Raw genomic sequence first — 19699 nt, 5'->3', positions numbered from 1 at the left:
CTTAGAGGAAGCTCAAGACCTGTTGTGCTATCTAAGGAAGACAACTATGTCAATTTCAATAGGATTACTTAATCTGGTCAAAGTGGTAAATACTATCCCAATAAAACAAGACACAGCATCAGAGTGAGATAGGATCCAGTAGCAGTTCCCTGAAAACCAGATCACCTCTGAACTAAGGCAAAATAAAGATAAATCCTTACATACCTGCTCAATCAGGGTTATTTTCAGATCTCTAATACCAAGCATAGTGGGCTAAGCAAGTATTGTGTGGGGACGGGGATCAATGGTGAGATTCCCTAACTAATAGGCACCTTAATAGGAGAGTCTAGTGCCCTTCACCATAATCTTTTCTATGACCTTTCTTTTCTGCCCTGTCAGATACCCCATAAAAAATATCTACTGGAGAATGTGGAGATTGGGAGACAGTAGGTCCTAGGAGTGTATACAACTCCATTGCTTAGCGATGGTACCTCTTTAGTGGCCCCAAGGTAGCTGACTTGTCACATAAATTAAAAATATACAGGAGAAGAGGGAAATTCTAAAGGGGCATAATAAAACCCAAATAGATTATCCCCAGATGGAGTCTTTTGTGATATCTTCTCTTTATCGCTCAAGGTAATTTAGTATCTTATGTCAGGATGTTCACATTTACCCCTTATAAGGAAGTGCTTAAATGAAGCAGCCTTGACAGGTAGCCAGAGGATCTGTGTGAAAGATCATAATCATGAGTTTCTACCAGGAGCCATCTGATAAAGTTTCAATGAACACATAGGAAAACAAATATTGAAGCACACTCTCTTGTTAAATAGTTTGAGATGGTTGAGAATTGTCAAGGCCTAACAATCTCTGGAGTAATATTATTGTGGAGGCAGCCAAGAGATCTTTTGTGGTCAAGATATTGAAGGTTACTGTCTTGATAGAGTTCTTTGTGGACAAGATTTGTAAGAATATTCTCTGCACACACAGAGATCCATTTAAGTTGAACCCAACTAGATCCAAGCCAAGGAAAATCTTATTTAATTGTGTATTATATACTCTGACAGACAAAGCCTTATCAGCTTCCATTACTGTGAAAATCTATAGGCTAAGACTGTTAATTTGAATTTCTAGTTTGATTTATCTTCAGGTACCAGAGACAGAAGATGGGAGCTGGGAAAACGATGGAGGCATTCAGAAATATGGGTACAACAGTACAATTAAAAATCCCACCTGCACTAAAAGTAATGTGAACAACAAAATGCACATTGTATAAGGTCAGTGAGGCAGAGCAGCTGTTAACTCTGAGTTGGTTTGAGAGCATAGCGAAAAACAGTACTTCTTGTACACATACCCATATGAAACGTGAGCAAACCTTTAGCAGTAGGGCCTCAGAACTGAATATAGAATGAGGCAATTAAGTTTTTGGTTGTCGCGATGGGTGGAGTGGGCACAAAAGTCTCCTTTCAGGATCCCTATAAAATGATGAGATTCTCCAAGGAAGAGCAGGAGAGGATAAGGGAAGGTTGGCTTACAGCATTGGAAAGACTAATAAATGACATATCACCAAGTGATGTCTAGATGCATCAGAATAAAGAACAGATTTTGATGATAATGCTAGTTCCAATTCAAAGTTCAGAACCTGGAATTGTAAATGGCCTGAGAGTCAGATGAAAATGAAAGAGTCTTGGAATATATCTGCCAAAGGGGTGGATATCATCTGCCCATAAGGGACATGTCTGGCTGAGCCAGAGACATGAATATAGATAACTCCTGGCTGGTTAGACATTGCTACATTCTCTGCAAAGAATAACCATGTAAGGGTACATCAATTTTAGTTTAGAGCGGACAAGGTTTCAACGTTTTGATAAAGCAAGTTGATCCTGGTGAGAGATGACCAGTGGCTCAGTTAATATATGGATTTCACTCCTTAACTGAAATCTGATAATACAGACCAAAATAGGATGAGAAAAGTTGCTAGCTCTTACATAGACTGGCTCAATATCCCCCCCATGTTTGATGGGGGAAGTCAATGTTGCATTGGATGAGGAACTAGATAGTTCAAATCGTATGTAACACTCTAGAATCATCAAGGACGGAACACTGATAAAAAAAAAATCTGATATGATATATTCAGATTTAAGAGATGTCTGATGTGATGTCTGGAGGCAGATACATTTGTTTTGTCGGATTAGACTATTATCTTGTTAGTCATGTGTGCTCAGAGTAGCTAGGGAACTAAGGGCCACCTGTAGCAAAACAAAACACAGTGTGCAAGGAGTGGCTATAAATTGCATATTTGCTTTAGGCTTCCAGTCTTTGGGATGCAACCTATGCACTATTATGCAATATGTCGAGTCACAAGAGGACGCAGACCAACCTGCCTAATGAATATTAATTTTGCAGGTTCACTATTTGCAACCATCTTTTATTGGCTACAAACACAAGGATGGTGGCCTGCATCCCCAAATGTGAAACCTTTTTAAAAAGCAACCCATGTTCCTTAAAGCAACCGGTGCTGCCATTGGGGAAGACATCAAGGGGAACAAGGAGTGCCAACACAAACCAACTCCCACTCCTCCCAAGGCTGCTGACACCATTCACAAAGGTAAAGGTGTCCAAGTGGACACCTTTCCCTCAGTTGCCACATCTTTTGACATATCAGTAACAGATCGCTGGTTTGCAACTACCACAGCTGCAGTCTTAATGCATTGATGCATAGCATAGCGATTTGAAATTAAGAAGAAGCACCTCTTTCAATCGCCTTTCTGATAGCAATTCAGGATGGGTCAGAATGGGTTTAATGCATATTAAAAATGCCAAACTCTCTGGTTTTATGACACATGGGTTTGCAATCACAAAATTGCTTTGTAAATCTGGCCATAAATCATTACTCAACTTGGCTGTCAGGCAGTGGTTGAAGTAAAGCTAGATCTCACTTTTGAGAAGGGTAAGTCCAAATTTCAGATCCTAGATGGATCTTTAATAATGGACCATATTGTAATATCTGTCCTAGCTCTAAGGTCTGGGATAAATAGAAAGAAGATATCTGGTTGCAAATTCTCAGTCAAAATTGCATGTCATTTGGGGCAGAATCAATATTAAAAACAAAAAATTCAGTTGTAGCCTCTTTAGCTGCCTGGATGATCCCTGGATCTGAGAGAAATACTCTATTCAGGGTCCACCTTGATTGCGGGCGTGTGTTACTCATGGAATATTGCAAAAGTAAGGGTGCATGGTCTGAAAGATGACTCGGAAGGATTGACCAGGTTTGGGAGGCATATAAAGCATATCTGAGAGGGGTGTTGGGTAGTCAAATTGGAATCAAAAATAAAAATAAAATCCGGGAATTACAGTCATTAGAGCTAAGAATATCTGCCCTTGAAAAAGAAAGGAACTGTATTAACCCTGAGAGGATTAGGGATATGGATAAGTTAGAGAAAGAACTTGAGGACGCTCGACAGAATCTCAGGATTTTTTTAGATGAGAAATGTAAGGCCCAGTGGCGTGTACGGAATATGGAGAATTTTGAATATGGGGAAAGAGCCGGAGCACTACTGGCCTGAAAAGCTAGATTAGATCGGGCAAAAAACGATATAAATGAACTTATTATAGACAGTAGTGGTACTAAATCTAGCACACAAGTAGAAATGCAGGAATGTCTTCGGTCTCTTTTCTCAAAGTTGTATAGTGAAGACATTACTCCCTCCGCTGAATCAATCTGCGCATGGTTAAAGGATAGGTCCTTACCTATGTTAACAGAAGCCGCCAAAGGCCGCTTAGAAGCACCTATCTCTATTGACGAGATAAGAGCCCAAATCAAGAGGGCAAAAAATAAGAAAGCGGCAGGTCTCGATTCTCTCCCTAATGAGGTCTATAAATTGTTAGTAGAAGAACTCCTCCCAATTCTCCATTCACTCTTTAATGCAGTTTATAGTACCTCCGGGGTGGTCCCCAGATCATGGAAAGAAGCCATAATAGTTTTAATATTGAAACCAGGAAAGAATCCTCTGGCGGCAGATTCTTATCGTCCAATCTCTCTGCTGAATGCCGACTATAAAATCTTTGTGGGCATTTTAGCAGAGAGATTGGCAAAACTGGCACCAAATCTAATAAATATAGATCAGAAGGGTTTTATGGTCGGGAGATTTATCCAGGAGCAAACCCAAATTCTGATTGGGAATATAGATTTGGCAGAGATCAGAGGTGACCCCTTGGCGGTAGTGGCCTTAGATGCCGCTAAGGCCTTTGATCGAGTATGTTGGAACTTCCTATGGGGAGCGTTAGAGACAGCAGGTATAGGCCCGATATTTATCCAGACTTTAAAAAATTGTTATGCTGGGGCATCGGCGAAAATTCTACTAAATGGTTCCCTGATCCCCAGCTTTGAAATAAGGAGAGGAACAAGGCAGGGATGTCCTTTGTCCCCTCTCCTGTTCAATATATATATTGAACCTTTGGCGCAAATAATTAGGAACGACAAAGATAGAAGTCCATTTGTATCACAGGATTATGAAAGTAAAATTGCACTCTACGCCGATGATATTATTATTTACACTAGTGACCCCAATATAGCGATTCCCCGGATTGAGATATTGCTGCAAGAGTTCGGTGCATTGTCAGGATACTCAGCAAATCCGGATAAAACAGAAATTATGTGTTGGAATACTACATATAGCTTAGGCTCTGAGAGTGGGGAGTTTAAATATCTCGGAATTAAAATAGTGAAAGACCTGAAGAAAATACCTCTCCTAAATATAGCCAAAATTGAAAAAGACATAGATTATCTCTTTGCTAGGTGGAAGAACCTTCCTATGACGATATATGGAAGAGTAAACCTAGTAAAGATGTCAGTTCTTCCAAAATTGACTTACCTCTTCAATACGATCCCCCTCACTTTTCCACCAAAAAGTATCAGTAAAATTCAGGGCAAAATAGGAAGCTTCATATGGGCGCAGAAGAGTGCAAGACTTTCGTGGAAAAAACTAAGAAGAAAGCTTCTGAAGGGTGGCCTGGCCCTACCAGATATTAATTGGTATCTAGTTGCATTCCAGTTCAAGGGCACTAGGATGCTATTAACAACCCCGGTAGAATCTAGATGGGGCAGGCTATTGGTGGAAATGATTTCAGCTGAGGGGGACTTTGGACAAAGTGGGTTTCTGTATAAATTCGGGGCCCCCAGATTCTTTAAACGTGTACGCCTTAAAGTTTTAAAAACTGCTTTATCAAACTGGTATAAAATAAGGCGAACTCTGGGTATAGGCTATTACTCCCACTTTGCACCAATTTGGGATTCACCAGGGACCCCAGAGTGTCTGAAGGACAGCCTTGCTATCCCTATAAGAAAGGCGGGTTTGGGGAGATGGTCCGACCTGGTGGACTCAGAGGGGGTACTCTCATGGGAGCTGCTAGAGGCCAAGATTGGCTCCACCCTTTCGAGGTTCAAATACCTTCAGTTAAGATCATGGTATGAGGCAGAAGTGAGTGAAATCAAAGGGAATTGGGACATGGAACATCTATTTCAGGACCCTCACGTAAGGAAAAAATAAATATCCCAATGGTATATAAATCTGCTTGAGGCGGAGGATAGAGAGATCCCGTCCCAAGCATCGGTGTGGAGCCCTCTCCTTCAAGTCCACCCCTTTGAAGCACGTTATGAATCTTCCTTTAAGTTACTCTATAGATACATAAGGCCTGCTAGGCTGAAAAAAAATCATTTTTTTGTGCTGAACAGGCTTTATTATACCCCCGACAGAATTGCTAGGTTTGCCCCGGTCCCGACTCCACATTGCCCCAGATGTAAATATGACAAAGCGGATGATACACATATGTTTTTTGAATGTAAAGAATTGTGTTCATTTTGGAGGAATGTGGGGGATATTTTGACTCTCATTTTTTATATAGAATTGGAAGTTGATGTCAACCTTGTACTCTTTGGTTCAAACGACTCTATAAAGGAAGCACTGTCCCAATTAGAAAAGGGATTACTATTATATCTAATTATTTTGGCTAGGAGAGAGATATGCCTAAGGTGGAAGGATCCGACTCCTCCCAATAGAGAAGACTGGGTAAAAGCCGCGCTGAATATGGCTTGTTTGAATCAGGAAGACAAGACAGAAGTAGACGGAAACATCTGGTCCCCCCTATTAGCGTGGGGAGGTCGCTTGCAACTGATTAATCGCTAGTGCCATGAAGGCTGAATCCTGGTCCAATGATTACACCTATCCTCAACAGCGTGGGGAAGCCCAAGGGGGCAGCGACTAAGGCAGTGAGTCGAAGGGCGCCCAGGTTCTTAATTTTCGGCTTGTAAAATCTGCCTAGGTTTAAAGGTGAGATGAGGACAAAAAAAAAAAAAAAAAAATTGCATGTCATCACAATTTGAATAAAGAGATAAAACCATGTGAGAGAGAAACTGCGAGTCTAGCAAGGCATTGTGAAATAACTGGCACAAACTACAAATACAGCAACGTTAAGTTAATCTGATGAAGCCTTGCAAAAGTGACATTACAGACAATGTTAGATAATGTCACTCTCGATAAACAAGAGGTCAGTAAGGTGAAGCAGCTAGGTCTAGCTAGGTCTATTCAAGCACGGACACCTTATGCTGGCAGGTCGCATAATTGAGTCACTGGATAAAGAAAGAAGGAAAGTCCCAAGAAGTCTAGATGCAGAAACTAAGGAAGCCTTCTTTGAACACATTCATTCCTTATTTACAGAGGAGTAGTTAGTGTACAAAGTTCATTTGGATGGATTTCATCTAGAGTCAGGCATTGCTTTATTGTTGTGCTTCAGACAGACTGCATTTAAAATGACGCACATTTTGGTGCAAGTGGAAAACACATGGCACATAAAACGAGGCCTAGTCAAATGCTTTTTAAAAGGTGCACTTTGGTGCATTCAAAATGAAAGACATGAAATGAGGCCTGGTAAATGCTTTCAGTCTGAAATGCTTGTGCTGATTTAACATGTGTTTTTGCAGTGTACAGAAAACTCGTGATTTTAGTTGCTATTTTAGCTTTGAGGATAATCATAGAATGTGTGTTCTCTCTCCCCAGCTCCTTTCCCTTATAAATGACACTCCATGTTCCCTGTCTTAAGAGACTTTGGCTTTGTTGCATATTAAAAGAATGCATATTCAGTTCATAACCCATCTTTTTATAATGAGTATTAAATTAACCATGCACCATCACTACACGTGGGGCTAAAGCATTTTGCATGAAAAGCTATCTAAAACATTAGAGCATGTTGCTATAAGTATGTATTAACTGCTTGTGCTTTGAAAATTTGCACTGGTGCATGTTTTATGCTATCCTGTACATTGCACATTTTTGCATGTTGCGCACAAATAATAGAAAAGCTGCTTTAAACTAATAGCTTCCGCTAAGTAAATAAATAATACAAGGTATTAGTATGGGGGAGGTAAACAGAATGGGTTCTATTTCATAAATTAATACTATTTTTGTGTTTGTTTTATTTTTGGGCCTAAGATAAATGGCTGCCTAAGAATCCAGCAGGGCTGAGAATCGTGCTGAAAAAACGCATGCGCAGGACTGCCAAGTGCCTCAAGTACAGAAGGAGTCAAGGCCAATATGAACTGTACATTCTTGTTACCCTGCCAATGTGCCAGTGTTTGTGGAATGTGCTTATCCTGCGTGCGATGTGGCAGGAAGGAAAATATAGACTGAAACATTTTTCCTAGTAAATGTTGCTAAAACATATAATTGTATTAATCATTAACGCTTCTTTTGTTAAAACCAGTATGGTTTGGAATTTGCAATGAGAACAAGATGGTGAGGCCCTCATGTCATCTATGCTAACCAATCAGTGCAAGCTTTACTGAAAACTGCAACATTATTAGTGTAGTCTGCCAAGAAATAGAGAATACATTTTGAACCCCATAGGGGGCGTGTCAGCCTTAAGCCTTAAGTCTTAAGGAGAGAGGAGAGGCAGCAGATGAGGCCAGACATCATATGGGTTAGGTACGTGATCGTCGTGGGTGCAGCCTGGGTGGAGATTGCGTCCGAGGAGAAACAGAGGGAGGTGGGGGCCTTTGTTCATATTTTTTCAGTGAGTCCTTGCACGTCATACTTTTGGCAAGGCAGATCACATTCCTCTGTGGTCTGTGAAGGAGGGGCTGTCTTGATCCTTGTGTAGCTCAGAGTGGCAGAGATGAACAGATCAGGGCAGAAGGTGGATTTAGAATGCTAAAATTTTAAGTTTATGCTTTGACTAATTAATTAGTTTTAAAAATATTTAATTGTGTTATGCATTTATTCCTCTTTATGGGAAATTTTTGCCATTTAATAATTATTTAGCCTTGCAAGACTCAGTCTTTTCTTAGAAACTCTTTAAGAGTTTTGACTGACATTTTGCGCCACATTTTCTTTTCTAAATGTGATGCTTTATATGCAGACTGTAATATGTTCTGTATTAATTCTATTTTCCTATTTTCAATTCTGTAACCTGATTGATATTTGACTAAATGAATAAAGGGTCAGAGAACTTTAACTTTTAACTAGAAAATAAAACCCTTTAAAAATACTCACAACTCTTAATTGGCTGAAATATTAAATGCATTTTTGATTTCTCATGTTTATGTAAAGTCTCCTGAAGGTAATATACAGTGGCAAGGGTCCAGTACCTTTACAACGGTAAATTAGAGGTAAACGAGGTTTTGCATTGAGAAATTACCGTGAAATTTACCGCTGCATCTCAGGCAGGTCGCATAATTGAGTCACTGGATAAGGAAAGAAGGAAAGTCCCAAGAAGTCTAGATGCAGAAACTAAGGAAGCCTTCTTTGAACACATTCATTCCTTTTTTACAGAGGAGCAGTTAGTGTACAAAGCTCATTTGGATGCCAGGGTGCAAAAAAACATAATATTCCACGTCTAATGCCTGATCAGTTTAAGTGGCTAGAAAAAGATGTATCACCATTGAAAACACTGAATTGATGCACGGGTGGCTTCTAGCAAGGACCAAAGAACCTTTAAGAACTACTATAGAAGCCACTTAGAAGAAATGTCCTTTTGATCCTTACTGATTTTTTAGTGATATCTTCTGCACGGTTCAGAACCCTGTTTTTTCCAGAGGCTGTTATATGCCTAATATTGAAGTTAGGTAAAACTCATTATACTGTGAAAGTTACCATTCACTTTGCTGAATATTGATCATAAATCATTTGCCAGCATATTGGTTTACAGTTGCAAACTGTTTTGCAGCTGCTAGTTCATCCTGATCACCGGGGTATCGTTAACAGCAAATAGTCAATAGTGATTTGATAGAATCCATATTAGCCTCTAAATGTCACCACAGTTTACCAATATTCTACCTTTTCAAGTAGTCAAGTTGGTAAAAGTGCTAGACAGGGTTAATTTACTTTGTTTATGGCGAGTCCAGGAAGGGGATTCAGGTATGCATTTATCAGTGCTGTGCAGCCATTATATGCTGATCATACAGCGAGAGCTCAGGGAAATTCTTTTCTCACCCCCACAGTCCACATAGAGAGAGACCAGGGAGGGTTGCTGGCAGTCTCCACCTATTTTCGACTTACAAATTAAACCTCTTGCTCGTAAAATTATCGGGATGGGAGAGTTCCGACGTCTAAATACACTGGCGTTTTTAAGACAGTTGTATTATATGCAGAAGATTAAACCTTTTTACAGCCAGTCCTGGGGCCAGCAGTCCTTTTCACACCCCTGCAGCTACAGGACAAACAAATAAGAGTTGGAGACTGTTTGCTACAACTATATCTAGAATTATTTTACAGTGATAGGATAATACAGCATCAAAACTGTACCACAAATAGAATATATTGTCTCTGACAATTTTAAAAGGTTTACTTACATATTAAGCCAAAGGGGCTAACTGACGAAGTAGGGGGCACCATACTCACTATCATTGGAAAATAAATGTAATAACATGTAATTGACAGTATCATGTTAGAGAGAGTCCTTTTATATTTCGATATCAAGGAAATTAAAAGGTTTCATTATTAATTAATTATTTTGTCTTGGGTTAATTAAAGACAGCCTTGACTGGAAAAACCGGACTAAGTCTTTGAAAAAAGGCGAGACTGGAAAAAACTGACTGACTAAGTCTTTGAAAAGGAGGGGGTTTGGGGTCTGCTAAGAATCAAGTTTGACTATTAGGGTTTAAGATGAGACTGCTTCAACTTGCAGTATTAATTCGGATGGAATCACCTGATTGCATTGGACCCATGATTACGTCAGTGCCCTGGCAGGGTTTTGGATATACATTTGCTACCTCCAAGTTCTCCAAAAAGATTAGATTAATGGTTATGTCTGATAAATACAATTAGGAAATCCTAAACTGTGTCCAGGTGTCACATTATAAAGTCTACCAACCACTATGAGGGGCTCCAGGTAGTATCACTGCTATAAAGATCAACTTCACAGACATTTAGATTAGGCCAGAACAAAAAGCAAACACGATCCCTTTCTATATTATGCACATAAGGGTTGAGGTAAAAGGGTTCCCTGTGTGAGATCTTCTTGGATCTAAACAGCCTCAGCTCGTAAAATGATTAAAGAGTGCACAGATAGAAAACTCGGCAGCACGTCCCTGTATCTGAGACAGTAACGAACAGGTAACGCACACCACAAACGATGGGTCACAGTAGTACAGATTACTTATGGACCCGTTGGATGGCATCTGGTAGGAAGGCAACAGCTGGGGTTCACAGAACTACGGGAAGTTCAGGGTAACCACCAAATTTTTAAAAAAACAGTCGCAAAGGTAACTCGTACCCTATCCGCACTAGGGGATAAAAGCACTCTAGCTAAAAGATCGCATGGCTGGATGGTCTTACATACTTATAATAAACTTGCACCCCAGCCCTACCTGAAAGTGGGTTTAAAAATTACTATAAAGGAAAAATTCCTCAGACTAAGACTGGGGGCAGGCCCTTTCAACCAATTCTTGCCTCCGTGGGAGAGAAAGGATGAAAACGTCCAATGCCGGCTATGTAGTAGCGGCACAGAAGATGCAATCCATATTATATGCATTTGTAAAAAGCTAAAAGACATCAGGAGTACCCTATTAAAACCTGCCTTCAAATAACATGGTGTCAGATCATGCAGACAAGCATTAATGTTGTGCTTTAACCCCGACTGGGTACAGTTAAATAGTAGGTTAATTACATTTCTTTACATTACCGCAAAGAGACTAAAAAACTCTATATGAATTCCAGTTCAAAATACCTTCAGCTACAATCACAAAAAAAAGAAAAATTGTAAAATCTGTGTTAATAATTTTATGATAGAGACAAAGAAGTTTTAATTGTATATAGTGATTTCATCATGTTATGAGAGGAATTTTATTTATGTATATGCAAAGGTTTTAATTAATCGTGCATAATAAAAATAAATTGTAAATTCTAAATTGGTAGGAAGGCTTGCCTCGGCTTAAAAGAACACATAATTAGTGTTTGGACAGCTGAGCTAAAATAACCTATTTTTTTCACCACCTTAATATTGTGCTTGTCCCTAAAGAAACTATCCAAGATACAACCAGGGTCGCTGGTGTAAAGCCCCAAATGTGGTTTGTTAGATGCTGACACGTCCACATGACAAGCAGGCGCTCAGAGGCTCAACAACATTGTTCTGCATGCAATGGGTAAAGTCGATTTTCAGGAAATACGTTTTGGTGGGTAAAGTGTTCATTGTTTTTGGGGTACTACCAGACAATACTGACTCAAGAGAGGGTTGAAATATTCTATAAAAAAAGTGCTGGTAAAGACTCATATTTGTAAGAGATGGGGTGAGATACACAGGCCTGCAAACATGGTTTAATGCGAGCCCTGACATTTGATTCCAACTGCTTCATTCCTTTCAGCAGCTGTAAGTCTCATGAACAGATCATGCAATAACTAAGTATTCATTCATTGTGAAGCACTAAGCATTTTGTGGCTTAAGTGTTTTCTGCAAAACCTTCTACAAACCCACTGAAAAGCAATCCGTCAATAGGCCCCTTTTTTGTAGTCTGTACTGGGGCAATATCAGGAAGAAACACAAATGTAAGCTTACCTTTAGAGGGAGGAATGGCAGCCTTCTCTTTTATAGGTGTTGCAGAAGGAAGTGCTGGGGTTGTTGCTTCTTTTACATCTGTGTACAGAAGAAAATCAGGTTAAAATGTTAGAAAACCGGGCATTTTCAGATCGAGTGTACGAGTGTTAAGTGACAATGTTTTAGGAATGTAATGAAACCCTAATTATAACAGTGAAAAAAATACACCATTGAAGCGCGACCGATAATGGCGGCCATAGGCCGATGGTGAAATGGAAATCCCGTTTGTGCCTGAATGGGATTGAGACATGCATGCAAATTAGTGCTCAGAGCAAGCGTTTGCAGGGGAGGATTGGACCGAGGGATGGGGTGGGGGTTGTGGGACTGCAGGTTCAGGAGTAGCTCGCCCTTACCCCTATCTCCAGACTCAGCCCTATCCATGTACAGGTTTCACCAGGCATCTCTCTGCAGCCAGTTAAACGATGTTCATCGTCTCCAGGCTTGGAATTGTGAGTTTTGGAGACGACAAAATATTCAGAGAGGCTGAGGTGGGATTCTTCCAGAGCTAACACCGGGGAGCAAAATTACACTTGTTATGATGGCCTTAATGTACTTAGCTTTCCATATTGATTTCAAGTCGAAACAAGTAAGTAGCTTGAGAAAGGGTGTACATGCTGCTCACTTTTAATTGCTAATCATTAGGTGGCAAAATTAAATGCCATATCTTTGAAACCGGTAGAAATTCTACTTGATGGAGTGAGCGGCAAGACACTTTCATGTAAAGGGAGGTTTGCCCCACACCCTATTCCTGTTCGGAGAAATAGTTTGAATAATTGTATCTAACATTGCCCCACAGTAGCATGATTGGTTTCTGTTCCAGTGTGTTTTACCTCCACATTGGTCAATTTTGGGAATTTCATTGGGTAAATTAAAATGCTCCATGGATAGTTTGGAATGAACTAATGAGCCCTGGGCCGTGGCACCACCATACAAGAGCACGATTTCTGTTGGCTGCAATACACTCCCTTCATAAAAGTCCTCGGAGCCAGCATGCACTTTGATTATCATCACAATGTGTGTGTCACAATGTGCCTTTTTAACAACACGAGTGCCAAGGAAAGATGAACAATGAAACGAAAACGAGGCCTCTTATCTCTTCTCTCCATCTTCATTTGACTGTTTACTCATCAGGTTCCTTTCATCCCATTACCGAAACCCCATTCTTTTACTGGAGAATAACATACTTCTATAACTCCCCATTCAAATCCCAAATTTCCATTTCTTTCATTGGTTTAATTTCCAAACAGATCCTCTTTTTTACCTTTTTTCTTTTGTTATTCTTGAAAACACCCACACGTTTTCAATCGCCTCCTATGTCTCTATACATTTCAAGACTCTTGGGGGCATATTTACAATAAAGTGGCGAAGCGTGTCGTTAAACCAATAAGGCTAATGACACGCTTCGTCACTTTAGAAATGCAGGACTGCACCATATTTAGAGAATATGGTGCAGCCCTGCGTTTACCCCTGCGCTGGCACTAAATTTAGCTGCCTAGCGCCAACACAGGCACCCTTGCAAAAAAATGCTGTTTTGTAACTTCTATATGTGCTGCTTAGAAGTTGAAAAACGGTATATTTTTTAAATGATTGTTTATGTGCAGGAAGGGGGACCTTCCTGCACATAAACAATTATAGGCAATTTGCTGTTTCTATCTCTGCTGCACAAGGAACACCCACTGTAACCCCCATGGCACGCCTACCTATCGCAGGTTGAGGTAAAGCAGTGCTTTGAGCATCGTTGCTTCAGTCCATATCTACGAGGCCATGAAAACCCATGCATGGTGGCTTTATGTTGCCTTGTAGAGATGGCCCTGTAGTGTGCGCAGCTGGACCGTCACTAAATGTGATATTCGGGAGGCACAGGGGCCTTGTAAATAAGGACCCTATTCTCCTTAATGTAAATCAAAATCTTTTAACAGGGCAAGGTCCAAAACTTTGGCCAGACAGTGTCTCTCAAAGTGTGGTATGTTGTTGTTGAGATCTTGTTGAAACTATTGGTTTATCTGCCAAAAACACTAAGGAGGACAAAGATGTGTTTCTTAGCCATTAAACTTCACAGGAGATAGATTTGCTGCCATGACCCAGCTAGTTTTTGACGTCAGACTTAGGTTCATATTTACTCATTTTCTATGCAACGCAGCATCCAAATTTGTCTCCATGCATGTGCAAGGAAAAATCACAGCGCAGATCCATATCTATTTCATACAGATGTGCTGCTGGTGTCATGTCCTCCACCGGTGCACAAAAAGGCATTCTTGTCTGTGCACTCAACAGCATAGGATTTGCATTGAAAGATTTTCAGTGTAATTTTTTTATGCCTAGACAAAGTCAGAAGAATTTCATGCAGGGAAGAGGTGTGGTGCCGCGGCCCGGGCGACTGACTCCGGAATCTGGGGATCACGGTTCGATCCCCGGCAGCAGATTAGCCCAGCACCATGTGACTCTGGGCAATAGCTTGCTTAATCTTTCCGACGGCCCACAGCGCCTAGAGACCCTTACGGGTGATTGTACGCGCTTTACAAATGTGAGTTTATTATTATTATATGCTTTGCAGGTGTGCTGTACACATGCAATGTGTGTGTGTGTGTTTTTAGGAATGAGCACTTTCCTCCAATTCACTTCTGCTTCAAGGAGGTGTAGGTTTTGATGATATCTTACTAGATTGTGCTTTGTCAAAACCTATGAGCATTTTTGATGATTCACCCCAGTGAAATGTCAGAAAAGCCGTTTTGACACAAAGCAATGTAAAACAAGCAAATGTGTTTTTTCCATTCAAAAAGGGCATCTATCTCGTGCAACGCACCTTTTGCACTGGATAGTACATCTTATTGTGAAAATTTTAATTGCTTTCCATCAGTCTGCATCTATGCAAAGACTCAGTGAATCTTGGCCTTAGTCAATTTTTTGGTTCTCAAAATCCTCCAGTGCGACATGTTGAAAGCTACAGCCAGGCAGGGATCCAGGAGGCCAGATACAGATTCCACAAAATCCCACTAAAGTATTTTTCAGCACAGTAAACAATTTCACAGTGGAATGAACATAGTTTTCTTGCTATCCTTGTGTGCAAGTTTCCTGAGAAAAGCCTCAACAATCTATTCCGGTCCTTCCAGAGGTTGAAAAAATTATTAGTCCTACTTTTCTCCAACTGCTGAGAAAGTTCTTCCTGCTCGGTCTTACAGCCCCCAGGTCCTAAGAGCAGGTTGCAATGCACTATATCTCTTTCCAGCCAGGGGTCCTGCAGGGTCCAGTCCTCTATGGTCAGGCAACCTTTGTTGGAGTTAGCAGACCTTCCACTCTTTTTTGTCCCTGGAGCTGGCAAAGAAGAGGTCAACCACTTCACTCTTGATGAGTGCCTCCAGTCTCTGGGGTGCCATCAGAAAACAAGAGTCCTTGAATCCTCTTCTTCTAGAAGGAGTTGCATGCCTTCTTTCTTACATCAGGAACTTCTTCAGAGATAGCTTTCCAAGGTCCAAGAATGTTCTGTAGAGGTTGTGGTGATTTACGAGTCTTATTGTATGCCCTCACAACCTATTGAAGATTTGTTTCCATCCAGCCCTGGTTACTTTCCCAATCTATTCCTACCTCCATGTGCATCACTTTCCATTTGCCTTACAGTAAAATTACCCAGTAGCCCTTGTTCCAAGATGGCACAATGCATCTGCCACTGGGCTAGGCTCTCACCAGCTCTCTACCCCTCCCCTATTTAGATGAGTTGTCCACTGACCTGCCAGGGTGAGAATTGGTTCTCCCCTCTCCTCGGTGGGAGCCAAAAGGTCTAAAAGGTCTTTGGGAATGAGTGGAAGTGCTGGAGCAGAATTTTCTGATGAAAATCTATTGGGTTTTTAAGCTCTGGTTTGTCTATTTGTCATAATTAAAATTACTAATTATTAATTACTAATTATTTGTTTTGTGTATATGTTTAAACTTATCAACATGTACTAATGAGAAGAAAACCGACACGAGGGAATGCTTTTGTATTGCTATTTAATAAATGTGCATGTTTTATTAAATAAACGTTGCTGAGTGCTGTTTATTTTAAAGCACGAAACGCTTTTGAATTAATGCTTTTCTGTGTTGCAAAGGCTAGATAATTACATACACATAAGGGTATTAATGGGGTTAACACTGTTTAATCACTATGCTGTGGTAACGTTGTTTTTGTCTCTTTTAATTAAGATGGTCTATTTTGGCCTAGAATAAATTGTCCGCCGTTTGCAGCCTGGCCTCGAGTGAGAGATTTGTGATGAGAGGGCCTTGCTGAATATGGTCGAAGTCATCTGACCACAGTCTTCGCCTGGTTAAAATTTTCCGTGAGGACAGTAGCAGTGCTGGGCAAGTCTCCAAGAACCAAGAAACGTCTGAATAACCTTGGAGGACAAAGGAGCCATAAAGAATGAACTGAATGGACTCTGAAGTCATCATGTTAGTTCCGAGGAAATGTGGATGTTGAAAGATACATTTTTTAGTTCCTGTTCTGTCTTTTTATTTTTGTGATTTTTTTTTTGAGCGGAGATTTTCCAAATGTAGCGATGCTACATCCTTTCCTGCTCGCTCTGCTCAGCGGTTCGGCGGACGTGTAGAACATTTTATGTTTCTATAATATTGCAAGTTTCATTATAAATATTGTTAGCCTAGAGAGGGTGGGAGGCCACTTTGCCACTTCTTCCCAAACCTGCGTTGGTGAGGATCGATGCTGTGAGGACGGTGACTCGGGAGACTTCTACTGAGAGACTTGTCCTGATGACCCATTCTGACATTTAGCTAGAATAGGTAATTATGAGAAAATGATTTACTCTGATTAATTTCTTTTGACTAATTTTAGATAAAGAATCATAATTTTAAATACGGTGTTGGTGATTATTTCTTGTCAATTATTGAGTACTCTATTTGATTATTGTTGTATAGATTGTTTAGATTATGACTCAGGACAATTACAATAACTAGGTCTTTTCGACCTCAGTGTAGATGTGGGGTGTTTAGGAGTTTTCTTTCCACAGTTTCAGTGCTGGTGGAGTATTTGAGTGTATGTTAGTGAAATGGGCCCTAGTGTATGGTGAGTGTATGTGCGTGTAACTGTGAAATTACTCTATCCGTGGAAGTAGGGAGATTTTGTACACCCCAATCTGCATCAGAAGCACATCCAGTCAGCCCTATTTGGGACCAGAAAAGAAATGTTAAGGCAGCCTGTGTTCTGACAGCTGTCCTGGACCCCTCCCAGAATGACTAATCCCTGATAAGTAGCCCATAGTTACTCCACCCTGTTCTTCCTAGGCTCAGACGCAGGATTTTATTTACTTCTGAGTCGGAGTTGCTTACTCTCTCAACAAAGGACATGTATTCCAGCATCAGAGATCTGATAGGCAGTAGAATTGATTCTTTGCAAAGTTTGCCTCATGCAGCTCAAAGTCCATTTTTATAAAGTTACTTTTTCAATTAAGGTATCACAAATTTTACTTCATCATTAATTCTGTTTTTTAAAACTAAGGAGAAAAAATTGAATTTTGTTTCTAGCATTTTTCCAACAGAAGACACAGTCAACATTTTAAACACACCTATGCCTGCCTTTTGGAAAGATTAGCTGAACGAGCACAGTGAAATTAGCTGTTCAGCTTTCAGTCACTGTGAAGGTACACTTTTTCCATGCCACTTTTTGTGTACCAGGCACCTTGTCTTATAGGCCTAAAAGACACACCTTAGAGGTGGCATATTGATTTATTAAAATTTGTTTTCCTCCATGTCAAAAGGGACTTTTCCTTGCCATCAGTTACTGAAGTGCCTTTAGACTGTAGCTGAGCCATAGTCTACAAATGCAACTGACAGCTATATATTTTTGTCATATATGTGGGTTTTATAAATAACTCTGCAGCCCACATACGTGATATAGGTCCAATGCCATTGGTGCATTTTCTGTACCATCTATTAGGGCCTTAATGGAAAGGTAAATTGACCAATTCGGTCAAACTAACTTCACAAATATAATTTTAAGGCCAGAGCATGTGAACTGTGACACTGAATACTAGTGTCACACGGCATAGCATCATACAGCAAAAATAGGTGTCAGGTTGCCCATTTGATTCTCTCCTGCCAGCTCCATTTTGCACTCTCTTGCCCATTGCTTTTCCCTCCACTCTTTGTGCTGCTTCTGCCCTCACCCTACACATTGCATTGCCCCACCCCTCTGTGTTGCTTCCCCCCACCCCATGCCACACATGTTGAGTTCCTCCTCCATGCTATGTTGTTTCCCGCACCTGCGATTGAAAAAATACCGCTTGGGAGCTACTGATTTTTGGTTTATTTACAAATTCAACTCAGTAAATAAATAGAAGTGCTAATGTCATTTTGTAGATGGGTGCATGAGTGGTGCATGCGCCTACAAAATAACACAACCGCCATGTCAATGCGTCTTTTTTTTGTTTGTATTCTTTAGCAATGCTGCACAACACTGGGAATGCTGTACAGCAACACTACATTCCATTGGCAAAGCCAATTTGTCCCAAAGGTGAGACCTCGTGGCTTTGCAAATGCTTGCCATTGTGTTCTGTTGCACTGGGATCATGTTGTCTCAGCTTCTCTACTATTGTGTTTTAAAATGTTCTTTTTTCTTCACAAATTCTGGTCATACATGCATTAGATTGCTCCCTTTCATCATCATCATAAATCTTTTTTCGGCCTATAAGGTCATAAAAGCGCAAATAAAAATACAATATATTACATACAGCTCGCAGAAAATATCTATTAGGCTACGTGAGACCAGATAGTGCATTTATAAAATAAAATCCCAGTCTGGTTTTTGATTGACGAGAACAATTCCCTTCTCACTAGCCTTTCCACAATTATAGAAGACGTAAAATGCTTGTACAGTATACATACAACATGTGGACTTTACATTAACCAAACGATAGAGATTGATCAAGTGCATATGCATAGACAATGAAGTAGCTTTAGCAAAAGCTCATCTTCGCTCGAATGTGATCTCATTAAAAGATACATGTGCAAAGCCTTAAAACAGCATGGTGTCAATAAGGTATCTAAAAATGTGATGACAATAAAGTGCATAGGTAATGTCTGGGCAGGCGGATAAACATTACAAAAATCCAATATGATTCAATAGAACCACTAACTTGACTTGAAATTCCTGATGAAAAGAAAGTGCACGTGCAAAGATTCAGCAACATGAAGGTTATTGCTTAAAATTGAAGCCACGCATTCTAAGATGCGTATAAAAAACTCAGGTGGTGCAGAGATCAATACAATTATGAAGCAAGCCAGGATATTTTACTCAAAGCTAGTTTAAAATAAAACAATATAAAAACAACGATTGGTGGAATACTAGTTAATTAAAATAGTGATAAACATAAAAATCATCAATTGATTTAATTCATTTTAAGAAGAGAAGGAACCAGGCCCAATTTACATGATGGATAATAATAAGCTGGGCAGCCCTATGAGTTCTTCTTTAGAATAGCTCTAAGAGTACACCACATAGAGAATAGAAAGTGCGAGACAGAGAACACAATAGGCACATTGGTATCATATTTAAATAGCCTAAAAACCTTGCAACAATGCCTGGACCCCAAATTCCTACATAGCTGTAACAGCCAGCAGATCCTTGCCCTCCTATAACCTTGGCAGAAAAATA

The 19699-nt window shown here is 40.2% G+C and overlaps 1 protein-coding gene across 50 annotated transcripts in view; it reads right to left on the bottom strand.

Annotated features, from left to right (window-relative positions):
- The window catches only part of LOC146820883 (uncharacterized), a 1936624-nt gene that overhangs the window by 1190884 nt on the left and 726041 nt on the right, over positions 1–19699 (bottom strand). For all 50 annotated transcript variants that reach the window (XM_085611721.1, XM_085611696.1, XM_085611722.1 and 47 more), the window contains one exon: positions 12022–12099. In XM_085611721.1, coding sequence (XP_085467847.1) covers positions 12022–12099 — 78 coding nt within the window. The remainder of the gene's footprint in view (positions 1–12021; positions 12100–19699) is intronic.

Source organism: Triturus cristatus, chromosome 6, assembly GCF_964204655.1.
Source record: "Triturus cristatus chromosome 6, aTriCri1.1, whole genome shotgun sequence".
NCBI lineage: Eukaryota > Metazoa > Chordata > Amphibia > Caudata > Salamandridae > Triturus > Triturus cristatus.
The sequence above is the reverse complement of the archived record's forward strand: the minus strand, read 5'-3'. Positions and strand labels throughout refer to the sequence as shown.